A 25,006-nucleotide genomic window follows, 5' to 3' on the forward strand; every position below is an offset into this window, starting at 1 on the left:
TAGTGAACTCACTTTAGGATATTGGAATAAGAACACCTCTCATAGTAGTCTGAGCCAGGCTGAGGATCTGACACATTCAATCAGCTGATTAGCAGGGAACAGTGTTTACCTGTGGGATCACTGTCAGCAAGCTAAAAACAAAAGAGTAAGGGAATTATGATAGAGTCGCTCTAGTGTGAAGCATTAGGGTCTACATCCACATTGGCTGAGAGCGACAGAGAAGAGTGATGGCCCTGCCTGGAGTGAGCACTTCATCTGTCTTAACATACGCACACATCCTTGAAGGTGGTTTTGACAGTCTCAGGTCTGCGTCTCAGCTGAGTTTCTAACTATATTTCCTTTCAGTACCATCCTAAGTCCAGGACCAAGCTTATAGTCAAGCTATAGTCAATCCTGAGAGCTCTGAGGAAGAAGTGCTGTGAGTTCAAGGCCAGCCTGGGCGAAATGCTATATTCTGGGCTAGCCTAGGAAGAGAAGGAGACTTTGTCTCAAAACAATGATATAATTGATCGGTAGAACATCACAAGAAGTGAGTGAGGCTGTGCTCCAAGCCAAACAATGAAAAGGGTCATTGCGCCTCATGGCATTCCTTTCCTTGTCCCTGGGTCCTTGGAACAACAGAAAAAGAATAGCAGTCACCATTACTGACTGGAGTAGTGCTGTGTGGGACCTTCCAGGGTCTCTCTCATGTCACACACAATCCTGTCACACTCCTCAGACACCCAGTAAGGAGGAAGGAGGCAGGAACAGAAGGGATTTCCTCCAAGCTAAGTTCTGACCTTGACATTAACTGAAATATGTGGTTTGCAAGCTTTTCATAGAATGAGTGATACACATGGCTCGGACCCTCCCCGCTGTCCCTATCCAATCAAACCCCAGTGTGGAATACCAGCGATCCCTGCCCGTCTGTTACATTTAATGTGTCCAAAAAGAGTCCTGATTTTTTTTTTCCCAGTGAGCAAGGAGGCAGCCTCCAGCATAGCGGCAAATCCTGACAATCCTATTGATTTTCCCTGCCTCGTGTCACGTCTTTGAAGGTGACTCACGGGTAAAGATTGCTCTTTGATATGATAACTCCAACATGGAGAGCTCACTGTCTTTACCAAGTCCAAGAGCATTTGCAGTTTTCTTCCTCTTGCTTGCCTCCTGCTCCGGGAGCAGCTTCACCTATCTGTCACTAGAGGGCACTGTTGCACCGTGTGGAATAAATAAATACTGGGTCTAACCAGGCTTTCATCAATCCACTGGTCCCAAGACAGCCGGACAAGCGGTCCTATGTCCTTTGTCACACGCTCTGTGCAGTTCTGTCCCTAGTCATTATTCTGAAAGGTTCGAAGTTAATACCGTTTGAAGTTTACTGAATGGCTGCTATTCTTTGCTTTTTGTTAGGCCTGGTGTCCAAGTTCTTTATCTCCCTGGCTATTCCTCCTCTCATTAGTCTTCTGTCACTGGGATAAAATGCCCGGCAAACCAGCTCTTAAGGACGAAAGGATTATTTTAGCTCATGGCTCCAGTGCAGGGTCACTTGGCCCCATCGCCTTAGGGCTGGTGACCAGGCAGTGCATCATGGAAGGACATGACAAAGGAGGCCTGTTTGCTACACAGTAGCCATAAGGAAAGAGGGAAGCAGGAAGGGTTGGTTTTCCAACAGCCCTTTCAAAGCATATCCCTAGAAGTCTCCCACTAGGCGCTGTCTCCTAAGGTCGCCCAGTGGTGCTACAGTTTGGAGACCAATCCTTTAACGCATGTGCCTTTGGAGTCACTTTGAGGTCAGAGCTACCATACCCCATCTTCTCTTTCCCGTGAGATGGCACCATCCTTTACGGAGAGAGAACCTTGATATACCAAGGCATTTCTGTGGTCACCCAGACAGTAAGTCACAGCGTCACACCAGGCCTGCCCAGCCTCTGTTATCATGCTTTGATATCAAGAACAGCTGAGCATCGAGGCCAACGTTATTAGCACTTTTAGAATCGCAGCAACCTTGAGTGTGGACGCCATTCACCATTTCCAACACACAAGCCAACAGAAGACTCTAAAGGGAAGGTGTCGGGAAAATTCTTACTTGGTGCGACCGACTGGAGTCAAAGCAGCAGACTTTAGCTTCCTGCCTTCCTGTTACACATCTGATTTCAGCGGTTCAGCCTCAGGGACCCAACCGTCACATCGATGCCCATTTCCAGCACTAATGGACTTTGGCACTGTGCTCCTTGAAAACGCCTAGGTACAGGGAGCTAAAGACAGCGGATCGTCTTTCACACTGCATTCTGAATTATTAAGCACGCCTCTAATGTGGCTTTTACATTTCCTGTCTTCAGGGGACTTTTTTTTTTTTTACTATGATGCATGAATAATAGTTTTGTATTATCTCCATTTTACAAATACGAAGAACAAGCCACTGATAAATCATCGCACTTTGCTAAGGCCAGGGGCAAAATTGTGACATTTCCAAAGCTTCTGGTCTTGCCCAGACACTTCGCTTACTCATAATGAGCCAGCTAAAACATTTTACTGTTATAAAAGATTCTTATTACCTGCCTCAAACCATACTTTAAGTCATTCTGACATAGCGATTGCAGGCTGTATCTGCATTAGGACGAGAGGTCTTTCAGCTCGCTCACAAGCATCATTTGTGACGTAAAGGTTTTGGTTCCTTCTGTGATTTCATACGACCACCAGGACTATTGATTGGAACTACCCATTGACTGTTTATTAGCAGTCTCTGTGCACATAGCGCTGGGGCGACTGAGTTCCCAGAAGGCAGAGACTGTGGCTCATTCCTCTTCATGTTTTTGGTACCCACCCTGGTGCCTGCAATGTGTCAAGTGTTCAGCGAGTTTGCTGGTGAGAGCCAGTTGCCCTGCCTTCCAAGGTGTGATGGCTAATCTGCACGGTCAACCCACCTGGACTGAGCGTCACCTCGGAGACACACCTCCAGGCATAAGCATTTGGGCATTTCCAGAAAGTTCTAACAGAGGAGGGGGGGGGGGACTCATCCTGAATGTGAGTGGCATCATGAAAGGGTTCAGAGTCCAGAATGAATAAAAGGGGGGGAGGAAGAGACCTGGGAGAGAGTCTGATTCTCGTCCTGCTGAGATGCAAGCAACTGGCTATGTACACTCCCACTGCCCCACCTTCCTGACACGACAAATTGTATATCTAACCCCCCCACCCCCCAAAAAACTGTAAGGAAGATAAATCCTCCTTCCTTGCCAAGTGTTTGTTCATACTGACAAGAAAATCAGCTAGACATGGGGTCTTGCTGTGCCTAAGAGCTAGCCAATGTGCTACCCAACTGAAGACATTTTAGCTCCCGCCATTGGTTGCTTTTTTTATGCCCATGTGTTGGAATGTGGCCACTAAAACAACTTTGGTTTTAGTCTATTCTTGTGGTAGAAAGATGACCCAGTATGCTTTATCAGGTCTTTGCTGTAATCTGGCGGGCTAGAGCAGGTCTTATATGTACACAGGAGGGAGAGGTATAATGGTTATAAATATGTTAATGTTGAGACGGGCATTGTGTCTATATTGAGCATGTTCACACAGGAAGCTAAGGCATAGATCTGATAGGTACTGACCAACAAGCTACCTGAAGTTCTGAAACAGGAAGCACACAGTGTTAGAGGCCTTGAAATGAAAGAAAGAGATTGACCAGGTTACAAAAGAACTGACGAGCTCCAAGATGCTGTTAAAATGTCACTGGCATTCAGAGAAGCCAACTTTAGCCTGATTACTGTCTTAAGCTGGTGACAGTAGGAAACATGCCAGGAACTTCCCGTCTAACTGTTAAGCAGTCCGCATACTTACTGCTTAAGAGATCTGCTCAACTGGATGCTTCCTGCAAGACTCCAAAGAGAGCAACATTAGCCTCGCTCTGCAGAGTGACTTTGTGAGGGCTAGAGAGTGATCACTGTTGGGACATGTTCTCCTACCCGCATCCTGCCCGTCTCTTTCTAGTGTTAAGACAAGTGTAAGATGTAAGCTTTGCTCTGCAACTGAGGTATAGAAATGCATTCCAGGGCATTTAAAGGACAGCCCTACCACATTCTCAGAGTTCTTGCTGATAAAGAGCAGGGGCTGCAGCTGACAGAGCATCCTATCCCCAAGAAGACTTTGATTTAGCTCTTGAATGTTGACTTTGATGCAGAGGGAAAGGAAGAATACATGAGAGGAAGAGACCAGATTCTACAGGGAAATTTGCGGTGGGAAGAGCTAAGCATGGATATTAATATTGACAAGAGGCAACTGTGAGGCAACATGGAAGGACTTACTGGAACTTTCTGTGCTTCTGTTTTCAGTTTTATGGCCATACGCAAGAGAAATGTCTTTAAACCTATCTTTATGAGATTTAGTGAGGATTGGATAAAGAGACGATCATGTCAAAGACTTCCCTAGAAAGGAATGACATCAGAAAGGAAGAGGGAGGGAGGCTCGTATCATGAAGCACACGGGCTTTGGAGGACCACAGAGTAGGGAGATGGACTGGCCACACCAGCATAGATTTGAATGTTCTCAATTATTTTGGTACAGATGTTTCTTTTGGGTGGAGGTTGGCATCAGTTACAGGAACAGAGGAATTTGGAAGGAGAGCCCTTTTCTTGGATAGGGCGATGGGAGGTTCACTTTCTATCTGTTACATGACAGCACGTCCCTCTTCCCCCAGGACGATGTCCTAGACACTTATCAAGGCCTTGGATGTACACAAGGCCATGCTCAATTAATGGACATAGAGACCCCAACCCCTAATGTCAGAACAGATAGAAAACTCTACAGTAACCCCTTTCATGTATTTCTGAAAACCATGCTGTCTTTGGTTTATTAAGTCACTATTACCCCAGCAGTTTTTCATATACATCCTCTGCTTACACCCCTGGCTCCAGGGACATGTTTATTAAGGGCATACGGTTTGTTTTAGTGGAGTTGGACGCAGATTGACAAGTTCTCAGAGCCAGGATGACTGGCTGTGGAGTGTAGTGATACACTGTGTTCACCTTGGATCAGCACTTAAGCTCAGAGTGCTTACCTTCAGCTGAACAACCCAGTGTCCCAGTTCCCGCCTTGTACCTCAGATACACTGTGTCTAAAATGTCACCAATAGTGACTTTTCTTGTGGTTGTGACAAAATAGCTAACAAAAGAAACTAAAGGAAGGGTTCGCTTTGGCTTGCAGTTTGAGGGTACGTTCCACCATGCTGGGCAAGTCACAGTGGTGAGACCATGAGGTAGTTGGTCACATGGCATCCCCAGTCAGGAAGCAGACAGAGAGAGATGCTGGTGCTCAGCTCACTGTCTCCTTTTTATTTATTTATTTTTTTAAAAGGCCTGGGACTTTAGTAAGCCCAGGAAGTGTTGCCACCTACATATAGAGTGGATCTTTCCACCTAAGTTTAACTAGAAATTCCTCTGATACCTGCAGGGGCATGGGAGGCTCTTAGGCTCAGGCACTTGCCAGGGGCACAGCAGGATCCTAGGGAGTTCTGGGTCAGCTTAAGTCAACAATCAAGATTAACCATCACACACCCTTCCTAGCCTTCATGCGGATACACTTTCTCCAGAGTCTCTTTTATTCTGGCAAGGACTCTGCCTCACTTGGACTCCTGATGTCACCTCTGACTGGCATCTGCCCTTGGGCTACCCTGCTCTAGGAGATCTCCGACATGCTTTTAGTTCTTAAAGAAGTATGTGTCGAATCACATTGCTCCCGTGGCTGAGATGTCACTCAAGTCTGCTCGTGAGCTGGATTGAGCCTGATGTATGCCCAAGTCTCAAAGAGGCTCTGGGCAATTCAGCACAAATGCCTCTCATCAGCCATTGCTATGTCTCCGCCGAACCACACTTTTCCACAGTCAGTGACTACAACCCCTTCCTCCCTTTGTTGAGAACCAGTCTGGAGTGTCATTGAGCTCATATGTCTTACCCCAGCTCTGCCACAGGCCTTGCTGTCTGTCTTAGCTGTGGTCTGTCTTTGGGGGTGGGGGATGGGAAGCTCCTGGAAAAATGTTCATCGTACGGTTGGGAAGTCTATGGCATAGGCCTTTAGAAAAACCCTTTTATATTGTGTCGAGTCTCAACCTTTTCCAAATGTTGCTGGCTGTAGGATAGAGACATCACATCCCTGTAGCTCCCCACAGCTTCTCACAGACACCTACTGCCCCCTGCTGCCCCCTGCTGTTTCCTGCTGCTCCCTGCTGCCCCTTCCCTGCAGCTCCTCACAGCTCCCTGCTGCCCCCCTGCAGCTTCCCGCAGCCACTTGCAGCTCTCAGCTTCCTATGGTGCTCAGCCTCAGGGGTTCCGTTGCATTTCTCCCTTGCAGTTTGAAAACCTGAACATAGTCGCTGAATGCCTGTTTTCTCTGGTCAACGGCGATGACATGTTTGCCACGTTCGCTCAGATCCAGCAGAAGAGCATTCTGGTGTGGCTGTTCAGCCGCCTCTACCTGTATTCCTTTATCAGCCTATTCATTTACATGGTCCTCAGCCTCTTCATCGCGCTCATCACCGACTCTTACCACACCATTAAGGTAAGGCACGACCAGTGTTTGCTGCCCAAAAGCATCATAAACTTTGTATGGATTGGAGCACGAGAAAAGGCTGTAATCTTACGGAAATACAATTTTATTCTTCTTTTAATCTTTTTAGAAAAATAGACCTTGGTTTGTTTTGGTCTGACGACTAATTTTAAATATGTGCTTGTCTTAGTTAAGGTTTCTATCACTCTGATGAAACACCACGGCCAAAGCAACTTGGGGGAGGGAAGGGTTTATTCAGCTTACACTTCCACATCACAGTTCGGCATCAGAGCAAGCAGGACAGGAACACAAACAGGGCAGGAACCTGGAGGCAGGAGCTGATGCAGAGGCCAAGGAGGGGTTCTGCTTATTGGCTCGCTCATCATGGCTTACTCAGCCTGCTTTATTATAGAACTGAGGACCACCAGCCCAGGGATGGCACTAGCCACGATGGGCTAGGAACAACCCCCCTACACCCCCCCCACCAACCCCCCCCCCCCCCCCCCCCCGTCAATCCGTAATTGAGAAAATGCCCTTCAGCCAGATCCTGTGGAGTCATTTTGTCAGCTGAGGTTCCCGCCTTTCAGATAACCTCCCCTTATGTCAAGTTGACATAAAACTTCCCAGCACAGTACTTGAAACATTTCACTTGTTACCGTGGTATGGGTCGGAAGTATGTAGGGAGAAATAGAGAAAGGGGAGAGGTTGATTCTAATGAACTCAACAACCCGACTGCTGTTCTCAGAGCTGACAGATGCTCCTGCCTGGATGGCTAGCTAGGACACAGTGTAAATTCTAGCGATGGGAGGTGATTGCCACCCTGGCAACTGAGAAATGACCATGAGATAGCATATATATTTACAGTGCACACTTCATTAAGGGGAAGGAAAGGACAGTTCCAGCTTTCCTAAACCATGGTACATCCCGTGCTCTTTCTCACTGGTCCTGTGTGGTTGCTGTATTGCAGCTCCAAAGATGCTCACTGTCTTAGGAGCTGGTACCCCCACAACAGATGGTTGTGTTAGGAAAACTACTTCAGGGCCAGCACCTAAACGACGTCAGGACAAGTACCACGGTGGTGTCCTTGCCTCTGCTCAGTCCTTCTCATACAAAGTCCAAGAAAAGCTGATGAGTGGTCAGCGTGTGAGGATCAGAGTCAGGGCGTTCGTGGTAGCTGCCCCGTAGCAAGGTACGGGGACAGTATTGCAGGTTCTTGCCATGAAGATTCATGTCTTTGACATGGTCAAAATTGATATGTGTCCTTGTGTGGGGCAAGTCTGAACTTTGGTGTGGACGAACTTACTAAACATGACTGGGTGCTAGGAGTGTTTTATCTGTTAGGAAAAATCTACCCCTGTCCCACTCTGTGGTCATCTTCCATGTATGTGAATTATGTCCCTGTGAGATTCTAGGTGGACACTGTGCCGAGTGACAACTGCTGGCCTCATGATTAACACTCTGGCTTTCTGGTTTGGATGATTTCTTTCAATTCTTTTCAACTCACTTCTCCCCCTCTCCCCTGGCTTGTTTTCTGGAGTTTTCCCTTCCATTGTTCTCAGTTCCCCCCTCCACCGCCACACTTAGCTGTTCTGGGACGGACAGATTGTTCTGGGACTGACAGACTGACTCTGCATTGTTCATAGCACTCCTTGGATCTGAGCTAGCACCCGGGAGTTGCATTTCACAGAGGCGGGGTTTGCTTTCTTGACAAAGAGAACCATTGCTCATGCCCTGGACAGGAGGTAACAACAGCGCTGTCTGCTTTTTCAAAAGAAGTACCAGCAGCATGGGTTTCCTGAAACAGATCTGCAGAAATTCCTGAAGGAGAGCGGAAGCAAAGATGGGTACCAGAAGCAGCCATCGGCCTTGCTGTCCTGCCTCTGCTGTCTGAGGAGGTCAGTGTTGTCTGTGGAGGGAAGACAGTCATCTCAACTGAACTCTGCTCTCAGAAATCTGCCGGTGGTGGGAAATGGTTGCTCTTTTTTTTCTCTCCTCCCACACAGGTTTGTTTGAGAAATACATTGTTTCTTGTAAAACAATGTTCCATACCACAAGGTTTGTGTAGAAAGCTCCATGACATCACTGAAACTTTTAGAGACCTTGTGGGAACCCTAGGAGGAGATGGACTGTGACCAGAAGCAGGAGGATGAATCTTAAGAGGCCCAAGGAAGAGGTCAGAGTGTATGTTCTGAAGGTGCAGCTCCAGACATGGCAAAGGCATTTTCTCCCCTCACAGGATGTGGAGCAAACCAGTTCCTTGAACAGATAGGACATGATGGAGAGGAAGCCTTTGGTGTCTGTCTTACTTACCTTCCTGTAGCTGTGACAAAGCACCAAGATAAAAGCAACCAAAAAAAAAAAAGAGTTTATTGAGGTTTTAGTTTCAGAGGGTGAGCCCATGAACCATCATGGAAGGGGACGTGGCAGCAGGCAGGCATGATGCTGGGGCAGTAGCTGAGAGCCTACGTTCTGATCCACAAGCATAGGGCAAGAGAGACAGCTAACTGGGAATACATAAGTGCTTTTGAAACCTCTAAGCCCATTCCAAGTGCAAACTCCTCCAACAAGCCACACCCCCAATCCTCCCAAATAGTCCCACCAACTGGGGACTACGCATTCAAATATATAAACCATTCTCAAGCAAACCACCACAGTGTTCTTGGTTAAAAGCACGCCTCAGTAGCTCTTCATTGCTGGCTGTTTGGACTCTGAGAGAAATGACCTGGTTCTCAGTGACCAGAGGGTGCTACACAGTTGGGTGGTGACCAGCATGGAGGTCATGGTTTTCTCAAACGTACCCAGATTTGTTTTCACTTGGGTCAGAGGTAGACATTTTTCAAGTATTCCTTGCCTTTGCTTTCTGAGCATTCCATCAATCCAGTTCCTCAAGGGAGATGGGAGATCACAGCTACTTAGGCTCACATGAGGAGTTTTCTGTCCGTTGATTCACACCGCATCTTGAGATTTTTCCATGAGACGAGTGAGCACATCCCGAGGATGTCTGGTAAACACGAGACGAGGTCTTCTGAGACATTCTCAAAATTGCATTTCATCCTCTCAGAGCGTTAAACTATTGCCGCGGATGCCAGGGTAAAAGAAGATTAATTTTCTTAATTTGCAACTGCCTCCGAAGACATGGGAAGGCTATCACAGGTCTCTCGGGGCCGCCATGGCATCCTGTAGTTATTATATTAATGGCTTTTCTGGCTGTCGTGACAAATACCTGATGATAAACAGCTTAAGGGATGAAGGACTTATGGCAGCTCAGGGTCTGAGCAAGCAAAGCTGGTCACACTGGGCACGGAGCACATGGTAGCTGGTCACACTGGGCACGGAGCACACGGTAGCTGGTCACACTGGGCATGGAGCACACGGTAGCTGGTCACACTGGGCATGGAGCACACAGTAGCTGGTCACACTGGGCACGAAGCACATGGTAGCTGGTCACACTGGGCACATGGTAGCTGGTCACACTGGGCACAGGGAAGAAGCAGAAGATGAAGGCTGATTGCTTAGCATTCATTCACTCCAAACCAAGGCTGCCCACCTTCCGGACTTCCTCCTTCTCAGTTAAATGTCTCTAGAAATACCCTAAGCTGTGTACTCGGGCATAGATAGTCTATGGTTCTCCTGAACCACTTGATGCCTGCAGGGTGAACCTGCTGGCCTCAGGTCTCTCTTCCCAGACTGACAGGATTTGGCTCTTTGGAGGACAAGGCTTGGATGGGCAGATATGAGTTGTCAAACGTTCTCTTCTATGAAGGAAAGTGTCTGGCCCTTGTAGCCATTGATCAGCTCTGATAGAGCAGGGTCCTGAGAGATGATGGTTGCTCAATCGGTTGTTTCCAGAGCCTCAATCCAAGCCTCAAAGTATGTACATTTCCCGTGCTCCATTTTCTTCCTCTTTCACATTTGGCTCACATAAGCTATATGTGTCTAGAGCGTATTCTAGTCTTTTTGTAAAGATTTTGGGGAGTCCAGGTAGAAAAGTTGCCTAGACTGGGCAAGACCCTCAGTTTGGTCCCTAACATCACTATCTGAATAATAAAATAAAAAAAATAAGAGCTGTCAATGTCAGATGTGGCGTTGCGTGTGTTCTGGGAGGGGAAGCAGAAGGACCAGGAATTCAAGGTCATTATCAGCTACATAGTTTGAGGCTAACCTGAGCTACATGAGACCCTGTCTAAACAACAACAGCAACCACAACAATGACAACAACAGCATCAATGACGCAGGACTATCCAAACAAAAATTCTTAACTTGACGTTCTCTTACTCCTTCATCCCCTTTTCTGTTACAGGAGAAGAAGCAATGACCACTTGATTCTCATTGACTAAAACCTTTGGCTGATGTCAGTCAAGTCCAGATCCCTTTATGCTGAGGTCATTCAGAGAGACCCCAGAGGTAGCAGCAGTCGGCTCAAAGATTGTCCTGCTGAATTGTGGAACCAGAAGGAGGGGTGTCCATGAGCTGCTGATCAGACCTGACATTCCAAAGTTACTTTTCATAGACATGGAGTGTGAAGAGTAAGCCTCTTGTGAGGCCAGCGTGGCAATGAAATTCACCAGGAGTCTGGTCGTTTGTGACATCATAATGTTGAGATGTAAAAAGAAATATTCCCACTTCAGAGTGTGTAAGCAATATTTAAACCCAGATAAAGATGCATGCTTATTGAAAAAACAAAGATTTGTTTCAAAACGTGACACTTGGATTTGAAGACATTTGTTAATTTATGGTCTGCACAGAAATAAATTTGCTTCCAAACCAAATTAAGACTTGAAGCTAGAGAGTGGTAAGCCACTCAGTTCGTGACTGGTTGGACTGTGAGCTTGCTTCTTCAGCAAGCACAACACCAGTGTCTGTTAGCACAGTCAGCGGGATGAAAGAGCACCTGGCTGTCCCCTCAGGTGAGCTCTCCCTGGACTGGACACATGATGAGTGAGTCACCCTAAGCTTGGAGTGGCCATCTGTTTCACAAGTCAGCTCCATTGTGGTGGGGATTTGCCCTTGTCATGGAAGGAAGTGTAGATTTTTCATTAAATAAATTTATTTTCACGATGTTGCATTGTACTATTATTGTGTTACAATGCGATGTCTCTTGACAGTCACTGAGTGAGAGTTCCATTTTATACCATCCCTCTTGAATACTTTGTCCACCTGAGAGATCCGTCATTTTTAAACAAGTGGTGAAGGAGCTATGAGGGTTGGTCCATAGAAGCTATTTGATAAAGACTTGAGACTAAGATCATTATGTCATAGCTGAGCTATCTGGGGCTATGAGGGCTACTGGTGCAGAGTAAGATTTGGGTTTGCATCTCAGAGCAGCTCCTGCCCTTCCCTGCCTTTGTCTCCGCTCCAAGAACCGTTGTCTGATTCTCCATCTGCTCCTTGCTCCTGCTCTTCTTCATATCCGTCCAACAAATCCAGACAGAGAAAACCCTGCAGCTAATAACTGTAAGATCTGTAGGTGAGGGCATGTTTCATGCTAGGGCTGTTTTTTGCTGTCCTTGGGGGACAATCTGAGTTTTGTGCCCAGCACCCACAGTGTGACTCGAGAGACCCCATAATTCCAGAGACCCTATAATTCAGGGAGCACATGCCTTTTTCTGACATCTGAAGAATCATACAGATGCAGCTAGGCAACCGAAACGCTCATACACAGCATAGAAACCAATCTTTATTTTTTTAAAGGAAAAAGACTCGTGACTACATATAGAGTACTTAGTCAAAGTATCATTTTAATTAATTTTTCTTTTTACAAAAAAATAGTTCAAGAGTCACAGGACTTGGTTTTAAAACTAAAGATCATCAGACTGAGGGTCTGGGCTTCTTTCTCTGGTTCCAGATCAGGTATAGGGTTAAGCCATTGCTAGCCTGGTTGGCTCCGAACAGACTAGATTTGTAGCCTACAGCTTTGACTGTCATTTGATAGAAACTTAATGATGCTATCTCACTCGTCCTTAGCTACTTCTTAAAATCAGCTATTATGTTTCCTTTCATTTCCTTTTGTTCGGTTGGCTCCAATGCTTTCAGGAAGAAAAATATTTTTCAAGGTTACCATGGAAACATTGTTTCTTTTGCTCTTAGTCATTTTGAACAATGGCGGCTTTTCTCACTGTGGTCTCTTTCCCGAGTTATTGAGGATGTAGTAGGGTAACTGCTGATGGACAGGTCTGGGACAAGCCCTTTCTTCTCTCAGACCTTAGTTACTTCACTGTGACCGAAGATACAATCTTTTTTACCTTTTATTTACATTCTGAAATCGCTACCCCTTGTAGAAATCACCTCCTTGGCTTACAGTGACACAGCCAAAGCCACACACAGTACCCTGAGGTAACTGACTGGAATGGCAGAAACAAGCAGAGTATTTGGGCGCCTTGAACCCCACTCATCCTGTAGCTTTGGGGCTCTGGACAAGCCACGTTCCGCCCTGAGGTGATGGTGATAAATCTGCGACTGACCTTTGGCTCACAGCTCCTGCCGTGAACTCTGGCACTAGAGTGGACCTTGAGCCTCTTCCCTCCCATCCTCTGCAGTGTTTAGACGCAGATTCCATGCAATGGTGCAGACAAAGCATTTGCTTCTGTAGCTAGTCTATCTGGGATCGTCTCCATCTTTGGACAGTACACAGTGTGTTTCCATTTCTCTGTGTGCACAATGGAGACTGAAACTTAAAAGAGTCAAAGTTCATAGAAAGGGGTGTGGCTCTTAACGGCTCCATCACGAAGCGAGAAAGGAGAAATGCTCTCTTTCCCCATGTTTCTCAATTCAGTCTGGGCAGATGGTGCTGCTTCCATCCAGGGTGGGCCTTGCCCTCGGCTAATCCTTTCAGCAAACTCTCTTCCAGTCACACCAGAAGTGTGGCTCACTAGTGTTCTGGCCATTTCTTCATCCCACCAAGCTGATGAGATTAGCATGCAAGCTCCTCCTGACATTCGACTCCATCCTATGGAGCCCTGACCCCACGGAGACCCAGGCCTGGATCCTTGAGCACATGAAGTGCAGTTGTGCACTTAGCTTCTTATCAAGGGCAAACAGCAGTCCTTAGTACCCTCACCTAAAAATAGCCTGGCACTGGCACAGGGCACCAGGAGTCTAAAGGTCATTAGCAAAGTATGTCTGGGAACTGCCCTATGGAGTTGGCCAGAGTCCTTTCCACACTAGAGATGGCTATGCGTCCCTGTTCTATGACAGCTCCGCATCGCAGTGTTACTGGACAGACAGACTTCACTGTTAATCGGCTCCACCTTTATTTTCATCTGAAACTTTGGCAAATTTTATTTTCCTCTGTCTGACTTCAAGTTGGAACACTTCAACTTTGTGTTCTCTACCAAATATCTAGAACCTCACGTGGTTCGGATAGCTTGCACGAGTCCTCTCTTGCCTGGCAGGGTGAAGAGGGTCCTACCAACTACCCCAAGCACAGCATTCTATACACCAGCACTTCAGAAAGACTGGCATCATCATAGCCCGGGAACCGGAGAGATTTGCTGGGTCAGGGAAATGCTGTGCCCCTCTGCTCTCCCTCGCTTGGGATTCTCAGGCTCTCAACAGGGATAACTTCAGAGTCGGCTTGGTGCTCACGTGACCTGGATGTTCTCAGAGGCGCCTGCATTTTACTGAATAGCCTGTCCTCCACAGTCTTGAAATTCTTCGTGTATTTTGGACAAGGGGCCCATGTGTTCACGATTTAGTGGCCTCTGCAGGTCGAGTAGCTAATCCTGATGAGATGACTCGATGATCACAGCGCGCTTTCAAATATTTAATTTTAAAAACATATGTGTATAACTGTGCATCTCTGTGTTTGGGTGCTCACAGACTCCAATGTTGGATTCCTGGATCTGCAGTTTGCAATCATTTGTGATCCGCCCAACATGGGTGATGGGAAGCAAACTAGGAACTTTTCCAAGAGCCGTATATGCTCTTAACTGCTGAGTTATCTCTCTAGCCCTCGATGCATTCTTATTTTTTTTTATTTTCTTGAGATTATAATATTGCAAAAAAAACCCTTTTAAGGCAAGATTGAATTCTGGATTTATATTTTATTTGTTGTCATTTTGGTTTTGTGAGTTAGGTAGGATCTTACTCCGTAATCCGGGCTGACCCAGAACTGAGTATGTAGCCCAGGCTAGACTTGGATTCACAGAAATCCTCCTGCCTCCTGAGTGCTAGCGTTACAGGTATGTACCACACCGAACGAACCCACACAGCCCCCCATGGCCTTCTCTCCAGTACCCCCATAGCCACTTTGGATGTGAAGGGCTTGCGGTATGGCCAACCAGGCCCATGTCTTAGAGAAAAGGGTACATGAGCTCTGGAAGAACGGAACTAAATCCCGCAATGAACTCTCAAGCTGATAGAGAAACACGACATCGCAAGGCTGGTCTGCATGGGACTCCTGACAGCAAACGCAGCCGCAAACAAGTGTGCAGAAAGCAATGGTCAGTGTTTCCTGTGCCTCAGTCTCTGCAAGTGAGCTAGGGAGAGAGGGTGAACACGGCCCTGTCACATCCTTGCATCATAAGGACGCAGAAGCCTGACTTCTTAAAGACCCTGGGGAGCTGTTGGCTGCGGTGAATGGGGTGGGGGGAGGAGACAATTTATTAGTGTGATATATGTTTTCTACTTTCTAATGATACATAAATCATCCCCTGAGCCACAATACATATGGTTAAGTGGGAATTTTAAATGAAAGCCCCCACCCCACCCCCCGCAGCACTAATTGCTCAGCAGCAGCAGCAGCAGTAAATTACTCATCCCTGTTGCCTGTGGGTTGTGGCCATTACTCTCTCCTCCAGGTTGAGCTGATGTCCCCCAAGAGGAATGTTTGCTCTGACAAAGTGGATTTATGTCTTCCCTGTGAGCACAACACACTAGGTTCCAGGGGAGAGCATTAATAACACTCTGGACCCTACCCTGCACATGTGTCACACTGCCCATATTGTCCACAGTGATAGGTCAGTGCATTCGGTCCTGCCTCTTGGTTTGCCTTTCGGGAGGACATCGGAGTGCTGCTATCAATATTTAATCTCCTCCCACTGTGAGATTTAAAGATAGACTTGGCTAACAAGCATGGGTGTTTCCTAAGTGGCATGAAGGGGAGGGAGAAGGAAACATGATTAATTTAGGAAAACACTAGATAATTACATGGCGTGGGATGGAAAATGATGATGTCATTAAGAATCATGAATTCAACACTTATGTGTTAAGCTTTAGGACCATGCTGTGCACCGAGGTTGCAAGGGATGCGTGACAAGATCACTGTCCTGGTGAGCTGAGTTAGTGTCCAGGAGGGCAAGGCTGGTGCACAGGCATAAAATCTCACCAAGGTGCCCCAGGAGAATAGAGGCCATTCCTGTGCCTCTCTGAAGTGTAAAATGGGGAGAGGACTAGACAGGCTGAGAGCTGAGGCACAGGGACACCACTTTTGGCAGGTAAGGGAACAGAATGAGAAAGGCTTGAACCTCTGAAAGAGAACTTAGTTAGGACAAGAGATAGATCAGCCATTAGGGAAAATTATAGAAGAGAAGACTGAAGAAGTGTCCAGGCCAGGGCAGAGGACTTTGTGAAATGAACCACGAGACCATAGACTTGAGAGCCAAGTGACTCGATGACTTGGGGTACAGAGAAATAGGCATGAAGCTTTATGTGATTATAAAAAGATAAAGAGATATAAGATATATTCTATAGGGGTGTGGTGAGGTATGGGGGAAGAAGGTGCCTCAGCGGGGCCCATGACAAGGCATCCCTTCCCCCCACCCCACCCCCCCAGAGACCAGCCACACGACAAAAGTATAGTATAGAATAGTTTATTTAGGGCATGGGGAGGGGAGTTAAGAGGGTAGTAGAGTCAGAAAAAGGCAGAGAGAGGGATAGGCTGACCATGTCCATATGGAGAGAGGGGGGAAGGGGATGGGGAGGGAGGGGGAGCAAGAGGGAGAGGCAAGAAAGCAAGAGGTAAGAGAGAGAAGCAAAAGAGAGAGGAGAAGGCAAGCAGCTCCTTTTATAGTGGGTCAGGTCAGGTCTACCTGGCTGTTGCCAGATAACTGTGGGGTGGAGTTTAGACAGAATGGTAGCAAAGCCTCTTCCTCTTCCTCTTCCTCTTCCTCTTCCTCTTCCTCTTCCTCTTCCTCTTCTTCTTCTTCTCCTCCTCCTCCTCCTCCTCCCCCCATCCTCCTCCTCCTCCTTCTTCCTCTCTCTCTTCCTCTCTCTCTCTCTCTCTCTCTCTCTCTCTCACACACACACACACACACACACACACATATACACACACACACACACACACACACGCGCACACGCACCGAGACAGAGAGAGTAACAGAGACACACAGAGAGATACAGAGAGCCTGTAATTAAGTGCAATGACAAGCACAGCAGAAAACTGTCTGCACAGGAACATATATGTTCCTTCTTTCTTTCCTTTTTAAAATCTACCCATACACGTGTTTTTCTCCCTCAGAAGGTTTTTTTTCGGCCGTGTTCCAGAGGCTTCCTGCCCTCGGGCTGCTCACCTGGAAGGGAAGGTCTGGTTTCATAACTTCTGATGCTGAGGAATAGCTGTGTCAGGCCAGATAGGTGATGTATTTCTTTCTCTCTCTTCTTTTATTAGATATTTTCTTCATTTCAAATGTTATTCCCTTTCCTAGTTTCCCCTCCGAAAATCCCCTATCCTCTCCTCCCTCCCCGACCCCCAACCCACCTACCCCTATTCCTAGTCCTGGCATTCTCCTACACTGGGGTATAGAACTTTCACAGGACCTAGGGCCTCTCCTCCCATTGATGGCCATCCTCTGCTACATCTATAGCTAGAGCCACAAGTTCCACCATGTGTTTTCTTTGATTGGTGGTTTAGTTCCAAGGACCTCTGGGGGTACTGGTTAGTTCATATTGTTGTTCTTCCTATAGGGTTGCAGACCCCTTCAGCTCCCTGGGTATTTTTCTGGCTCCTTCACTGGGGACCTGGTGCTTCCTCCAATGGATGGCTGTGAGCATCCACTTCTGTATTTGCCAGGCACTGGCAGAGCCCCTCAGGAGACAGCTATATCAGGCTTCTGTCAGCAAGCTCTTGTTGGCATCTGTCATAGTGTCTGAGTTTGGTGGTTGTTTATGGGATGGATCCCCAAGTGGGGCAGTCTCTGGATGGCTGTTCCTTCAGTCTCTGCTCTGAACTTTGTCTCTGTAACTCCTTCCATGGGTATTTTGTTCCCCCTTCTAAGAAGGATTCTGAGCTTCTGGCTAATATCCACTTATCAGTGAGTGCATATCATGTGTGTTCTTTTGTGATTGGGTTACCTCACTTAGGATGATATCCTCCAGATCCATCCATTTGTCTAAGAATTTCATAAATTCATTGTTTTTAGTCACTGCATAGTACTCCATTGTATAAATGTATCACATTTTCTGTATCCATTCCTCTGTTGAGGGGCATCTGGGTTCTTTCCAGCTTCTGGCTATTATAAATAAGGCTACTATGAACATAGTGGAGCATGTGTCCTTATTACATGTTGGAGCATCTTCTGGGTATATACCCAGGAGTGGTATTGCTGGATCTTCCAGTAGAACTATGTCCAGTTTTCTGAGGAACCACCATACTGATTTCCAGAGTGGTTGGGTGGTGTAGTTCTCTCCTAGAGAGGGTTGAGGAGAAACAGCTCTGCAAGGCTCTGTTTCGGCATCAGCTGACGATAGCCTCAGCAGTTCTGTGTTTACAAAGGTGTCAGGAGGTCGGTGCTCTCACTGGCCTGATCGCCTGAGTCTGGAAGTGAACGTGGGGTCCCACCACTAACCCAGAAGCTATTTGCAACTGATACCTGCTGGGTCAGGTTTTCTCCAATGGAGTGTCACTGCGTCTAACAACCACATCACCCACCCCTTCCTTTAACCCAAGTTCCCCCTCTCACAGTCCCCACAAGCCTCATCAATAGACTTCCTCCTACATCTTTTCTCTTGAAGGTCAAGTTCCTGGAAAAGCTTTTAAGGCATGGACGAATGGATAAATGAAGGGGTGGGTGTATCTGCTGGTTCCTCTACTAGATCTTTGTCTCAATGCATAAATGGTTCCACAGGAAGATAAGCACTCGGAGACGGAACCTCAGGCTGGTAAGGGATGTTGGGATGTGGGAGTTAGCTGATAGATAGAGTGGTGACCTCCTTAGCCCTCCCTTATCCTTCTCTTTAGGACTTTAAAGGAGGTCTTGACCTGTAGGCTTTAGGTAAGATGCTCCGCCAACTTGTCCACTTTCTGCATTAAAAATGAAACCAGAGGCCGGTGAGGCATTCCTGCTTGCCATGCAGGGGTAAGGACCTGAGTTCATGTCTTCAGCACTCACGTAATGGTATACCCGCGATCCCAGCAGCAGGCATGAATGTGGAGATGACCCCTAGAGTCTCTGGCCAACCAGCCCAGCCAAGTCAGTGAGATCCTGCTTCAGTGTCAGACCCTGCCTCGAAAAATAAGTTAGATAAAAGAAGACACCATGCTAATCTCTGGCTCATACAGGTATGAGCATGTAGAACATGTAGACACATGCACATATGCATGCATATTCATACAAATAGGCACGTGTGCTGTCTGAGTAGCTCCTGCACATGTTCACACACACACACACACACACACACACACACACACACACACACACACGAGCACACACGATGAAGGAACTCCATACGACAAACCCCATAGATATACATTTGGACTCTCCCCCCACCCCCACCCCAGGAGTAATAGTCCACTTCACAGTAGCCCGCTGAGAAGACAGTCCACTGGCTCAAAAGTGGCTGGAGCTAGCGTCGGGAGCTGTATAACAAGGAGGACTGGGTATTCAGAGGACTCCACACTTAGGACCTTTTAGCCACAAACATTCCAGATGGGATACAGAGTGCAATGTGACGGGGGAAAAAGGTGTAGAGAGAGAGAGGAGAAAACACAGATGAACACGGATCTGACCCTGGAAATCACGAAGGGCTTTCGGAGTTCAAGACTACAAGAGACAGTTTTGAAAACCAGATAGAGCTGACTATGTAAAGCAAAGCAGAACAACAAAACCTTCATGAAATTGGGAGTGGAAATAAACGTCAAAAGTACAACAAGGGGAAAACAACTGAAACATTGTAGCATTTCGGCTGCATCAGCGTCCTTGCCTCTGGAGGGACCTTTAAGAAGCCTGGCTGGGGCAGACAAAGTTTACCTTCTCTCATTCATATGCCTTATTTAGGTTCCTGGAGAGAGGCAGGGACAAACCGTTTGGATTTATGATATTGTTTGAGGCAGGGTATATTCTGTAGCTCAGGTTGGCTTGGAACTCACAATATAGCTCTGGCTAGTCCCAAACTCATAGCAACCTTCCTGACTCTGCCTCTAAGTGCTGGGGTGACAGGTGTGGGCCACCAAGCTCAGATGTTTGATTGACTTACTATCACCTACAAGTTTTATTGCTATTTGACCTACCAAGCACAAGGAGATGTATCAAAATGTCCAGGGTCAGGAATGGCGGCAGTGTCTCTATAACCATAGCGCTGGCAGTGGTGGTGTGTGTCAGCAGTGGAGGCAGGCAGATGCTCTAGCCAAATGGTAAGCTCAAGGCTCAGTGAGAGCCTCTTCAAAAACTGAGGTGACCCTTAATAAAGGAAGACGCTGCATGTTGACCTGTGACCTACCCATACACACACACTCAGCAACATTTCCATTTTACTGGAGCAGGTGGGGAAAGGCGTTTTCAAATCTGAGGGTTTGGATACCCAAGCTGTCTCCTTCCTAGCCCTTCTGTTCTCTGCCTTTGTGGGGGAGATGCTTCATTGTAACAGAATGGCAGAATAGCCGGAGCTTGCTTTGTGCAAGGAAGGACTTCTGTTTTCAAATAACAACTTGTTAAGGCTTTGAACTCAAATGCTGCTGGCGCCGATGGGTAGCTGAATATCGGTTCTTACCTTTGTGGGGGAGTCAAAGGGCCCTTAGAAGCTCCAAGCCTAAGGCTCAGTTGCTTGGTGATTTAGGTATGTTAGGTTCCTCTGGGTCTTGGAATCCTTATCTGTAAGGACACAGATAATAAACTAGAGGGGGCAGAGAGGCCCAGAAAGTGTTCAGGGTCACACAGGGGTCACTGCTGGTGCTGGGTGAGACCCAGGCAGCCCATCTAGAGAGCTACAATGTTCTCAGGTCAATGGAATGTCCAGGAGAAGTGACATGTCGGGTGAACTGAGATAAGACTTGAAGAAGTGAGGTTGATTTAGCACAAGAATTGTTGGAAACAGAAAATGCTCTCTGGTGCACACAGCATCCTTACTAGCCCGGTTTCTTCTCCCTAATATGGTTTACATGTTATGTGGATAGACAAAGCATCCGAACCCTTCAAAGTAAATCAGCTCAGTTCTGACTAATGGATCAAAAGCCAGAATGTGCACAGTTAGAGCTTACTCCTTAAAACAAACAAACAAACATTGCTGCTTGGGGTGGGGGCAGAAGGTGGAACAAAGCCCTGCCCCTCCCTGAAGATTCATGCCAGGTAATGGTTCTGGGGGAGGAGACATTTTCATCAATAGTGTAATGACTGATGGTTTGCCCAAACTTCTGTAAGGAACTGTGATGAAGTTTGTTGGTTCACAGAAAAACAATAACAAGAAGAATCTAGGGAGGTTGAGGAAGCAAAGGGGAACTAATTGGGCGCATGATTGGGAGTTGGGAGGAGACGGGAGAGATAATGGAGGATGAATATGATCAAAAGACATTGTATACATGTAAGAAAACGCCACACCCAAGCCCATTATTATGGGTGATTGGTATACGCTAGCAAGAAACTGATAAAAATGTACATCCTCTAGGATGTTGTTTCTGGCGTGAACAGTGAGTCACCAAATGAGAGTGAAAAGATGGTCGCTCCACCCAGAAGAACTGGACTCCGTTTCTCTTTCTTGCCCCTGGCTTCAAGCCAGCAGACTATCATCATGAGTCCTAGCAGTGCTCCACCTCTGATGACGTCAGCTCCTGCAGTGCTCCACCTCTGATGACGTCAGCTCCTGTCCACACCTCCTAGTGAATGATTCTTTAGAAGACCTCGTCCACGGGACCTCTCTCTCCAATTTGCTGAATGTACTTTTCTGAACGCTCTGAGATAAGGGTGTCTGGACCGAAAGGGGCGTGACATGAGTGTCATTCTCTCGAGGGGATGACTTAGTGCTCCACACTGTGTGTCTTTCCTGAGCTCCACATTAATCCTTTGTCTTGTCAGGCTGCAGTGGTCAGGCTCGGGGTCTTTAACGCTGACACTGGCTTTTGTCTTGTCAAATCTACAACCCAATGCTATGGCTTGCTCCCATAGCTCTTTGTACAACTTTCTTTTCCTCTTAAGCTCAAAATTCACCTCGGGGTCACTACAACTTTAGGTGTCTACTTCTTTGGTCTCCTTTAATCCAAGATAGCTCTTCAGTCTTTATTATTATTATTATTATTATTATTATTATTATTATTATTATTATTATTAATTATTTTCATTGCACAGAGATGGAACGGCTAGTTGTTGCTTCACATGTATGGCACTTCAGTCTCCATCGGTTGATATTTGCTTGTGATTAGCTTGAGGCTATGAAGCTTGGGCAGGATTCACTGAAATACCTCAGTGGGTGTCCTTTCCAGGGTGACCATCCAATGCCACAGCTCTTTGTTGTGATGTTGCTTTTCTTCATTTGATTGACGTGAGGTGACATCTCCCTGGATGGTTCTTCTGGTCATAGGTAGACAGGGCTCAGCTCTCCTTCTATGATCAATTCCCTTATATTGGGGTCAGGATCCAGCCAGGTTAGACCAATTGACTTTTCTAAGGCAATCAGCTAATGATTGGGTTAGCACTGCAATTTGTATCTTGTTTAAAAAGTAATCAATTCATTCATTATTTTTGGTTGTTTTGTTTCAGACTCTTGCATACTACCTCAAGAATTCAGGATCACCTATATAAAATTTAAGGATGAAATGCAGCAAGACAAGGCAAAGTCAATGGGATCATGTTTACCAGAACTGTAAAAACCCATTGTTAAGAAAAAAATTAAATTTATTCTTTGAGATATCATGCACGCACACAAAGAAATGTGATCACATCCACTCCCAATTCCATCTCTAACTGTCCCAGATCTCCCCCCCCCCAACACACCGCTGTCCCAACTACATGTCTTACTTAAAAAACAAATTATCTACTGAGTCTAATGATGTTGCAGCATGTGCCTTGGTGAAGGCTCAGAGAGCTGGGATGTGCTGTGAACTGATGTCTTATAGATGTAGCCTGGCCATCACAGCCACAAACTCACAGCATCTATGACTACCTGCGCAAGATGAAGCCAGGCAAGGTTCCAGCATGAGTGGAGGAGGAGCTCTGATGGAACCACCCCTTACTGAGGTGCTATCAGCTGTGATAGCTGCCAGAGGAGGGCGGGCCATTCTTTTTTTCAGGGTGTGGCCACTGGAAAGTTACCTATGCTCCAGGGAATGAATGAACAATCTTGGTCAGAGAAACAACTTCTACTTCTTCTTCTTCTTCTTCTTCTTCTTCTTCTTCCCTCTTCTTCTCCTTTTCTTTTTCCATCTTCTTCCCTTTCTTCTTCCTCTTCCTTCTCCTCCTTTTCCCCTTTCTCCTCCTCCTTCCTCTTCCTCCTCCTCCTCCTCCTCCTCCTCCTCCTCCTCCTCTTCTTCTTCTTCTTCTTCTTCTTCTTCTTCTTCTTCTTCTCCTTCTCCTTCTCCTCTTCCTCCTCCTCCTCCTCCTCCTCTTCTTCTTCTCCTTCTCCTTCTCCTTCTCCTTCTCCTCCTCCTCCTCCTTCTCCTCCTCCTCCTTCTCCTCCTCCTCCTCCTGTTCTTCATCTTCTTCATCTTCTTCATCTTCTTCGTCTTCTTTGTCTTCTCCTTCTCCTCCTCCCCTCCTTCTCAATCTCTTCCTTTTCTTCTCCTCACCCTCCCCTTCCTCTTCCTTTTCTTCCGATTCCTCCCCTTCTCCTTCTTCTTCCCTCTTCTTCTCCTTTTCTTTTTCATCTTCTTCCCTTTCTTCTTCCTCTTCCTTCTCCTCCTTTTCCCCTTTCTCCTCCTCCTTCCAGCAGGCAGTAGTCAATGCATAAACTTATAGGTGGCCAAATTGCTGAGATCAAGGGACCATGAATGCTCAGCCTCAGTCACCCCACCCCCACACTGCCAGGGCAGGAGGAAGTGTAGGTGGGAAAATATTGATTCACACTAAGCACCCAGCTATTTTCCTCCTCTGTGACTCTAGGCTTGTATGATAGAAAGGGGAGTGGAAAGGACATTTCACTTCGCCATTGTTTGCCTTTATCTGAATACATTGATGCCAGCAGTCTTGCAGTTAAAAGTTCTACAAGACACATGATACCAGGTAACTGAGGCACGATCAAGAAAGGGTGGTTTTTAATGTCGACAATCCATCACAGGAGCACAACACAATTTAAAGAGTATCTCACAGTCACAGAGCACTAGAGGGGTTTTAAAGAGCTTTCCTGTGCACTACTTAGTTTTGTCCTCTCAGTAGCGTTGTGCTGGGTAAAGCGTGTGTCACCTCTATCCCATGTGTGGGGGAATCTCCTCATCCACAGAAGGAAGGGGGAAGAAAGCCAACGGACGTGAATGTGGATTATAAAAGACGTGTCTGAAAGCCAGGACGAGCTCTCAGCTCCTCACACAACCCTCTGGTATGCCGGAAATCACATTTACTATCACTGTTTATACACTGGAATCAGTGCCCCAAGCCTGCAGAGAGCTAACCCTCACCCTAACCTAAATTCCTTTAGCTGCTCTTTGCATCATGTGTAGCAAATGAAACAATACAGGACTGAACAGGAGTGCTTTGTCTTGACATTGCTTAAAGATAAGCGACTTTACACCTGTTGGATTGTCGCGGGTTCATTAACAAGAGAGAGGAAGGGACTGGGCTTAGTAGTTTAAGAAACTGATTTTTTGAGAGACAGGATAGGAAGATTTTCTTAAAGGGTGAGAAGCAGGTTGTGGAATAATGGTTTTATAGGCAAAATGATGCTTTTCAGCAGAGCCACTTCTTGAACAATTGATTCCTTCACAAACATAGCGATTTTCTTCATTTAAAAAATGTCTTTTGCTGTATGGTCTCTTTTGCTTCGTAACAGTTACAGGAACTTTCTATGATTAACATTTGGTTAATATTAATTTATTATAATTTGAGTATGTCTCATTGAAACAACCTGTAGATGGACTTTTTGTTTTGTGTGCCATCTTATTTATTTATTTCTCTGTGTATGTGTGCACATGTGTATGTATGTGTGTGTGTACATGTGTGTGAGTGTTCGTTTGTGTTTGTATTCCTGTGTCTTATCTATCTATCTATCTATCTATCTATCTATCTATCTATCTATCTGGATATTTTCTTTAATTACTTTTCAAATGTTATTCCCTTTCCCAGTTTCCCCCCTCCTGGAACTCCTCTATCCCATCGCCCCTCCCCCTGATTTTATGTCCCACTTAGGGAGGGCCCACAATTCC

The 25,006-nt window shown here is 46.5% G+C and overlaps 1 protein-coding gene across 8 annotated transcripts in view; it reads left to right on the forward strand.

Annotated features, from left to right (window-relative positions):
* Positions 1-11,567, forward strand: part of Mcoln2 (mucolipin 2) — a 45,719-nt gene extending 34,152 nt beyond the window's left edge. For 2 of the 8 annotated variants that reach the window (XR_003954374.1, XR_003954373.1), the window contains exons 13-15: positions 6,313-6,519; positions 8,281-8,402; positions 10,808-11,567. Coding sequence is in view for 5 of the 8 variants with exons in the window: in NM_026656.5 (NP_080932.2) it covers positions 6,313-6,519; positions 8,281-8,402; positions 10,808-10,844 (366 nt within the window). In the remaining 3 variants the exon portion in view is untranslated. Of the gene's footprint in view, positions 1-1,389; positions 3,194-6,312; positions 6,520-8,280; positions 8,403-10,807 lie in introns of those variants that run through there. The other 6 variants (XM_006501969.4, XM_030252775.1, XR_003954375.1 and 3 more) reach the window with 5 other exon arrangements.
* The last annotated feature ends 13,439 nt before the right edge of the window (positions 11,568-25,006 follow it).

This window comes from Mus musculus, chromosome 3 (genome assembly GCF_000001635.26).
Source record: "Mus musculus strain C57BL/6J chromosome 3, GRCm38.p6 C57BL/6J".
NCBI lineage: Eukaryota > Metazoa > Chordata > Mammalia > Rodentia > Muridae > Mus > Mus musculus.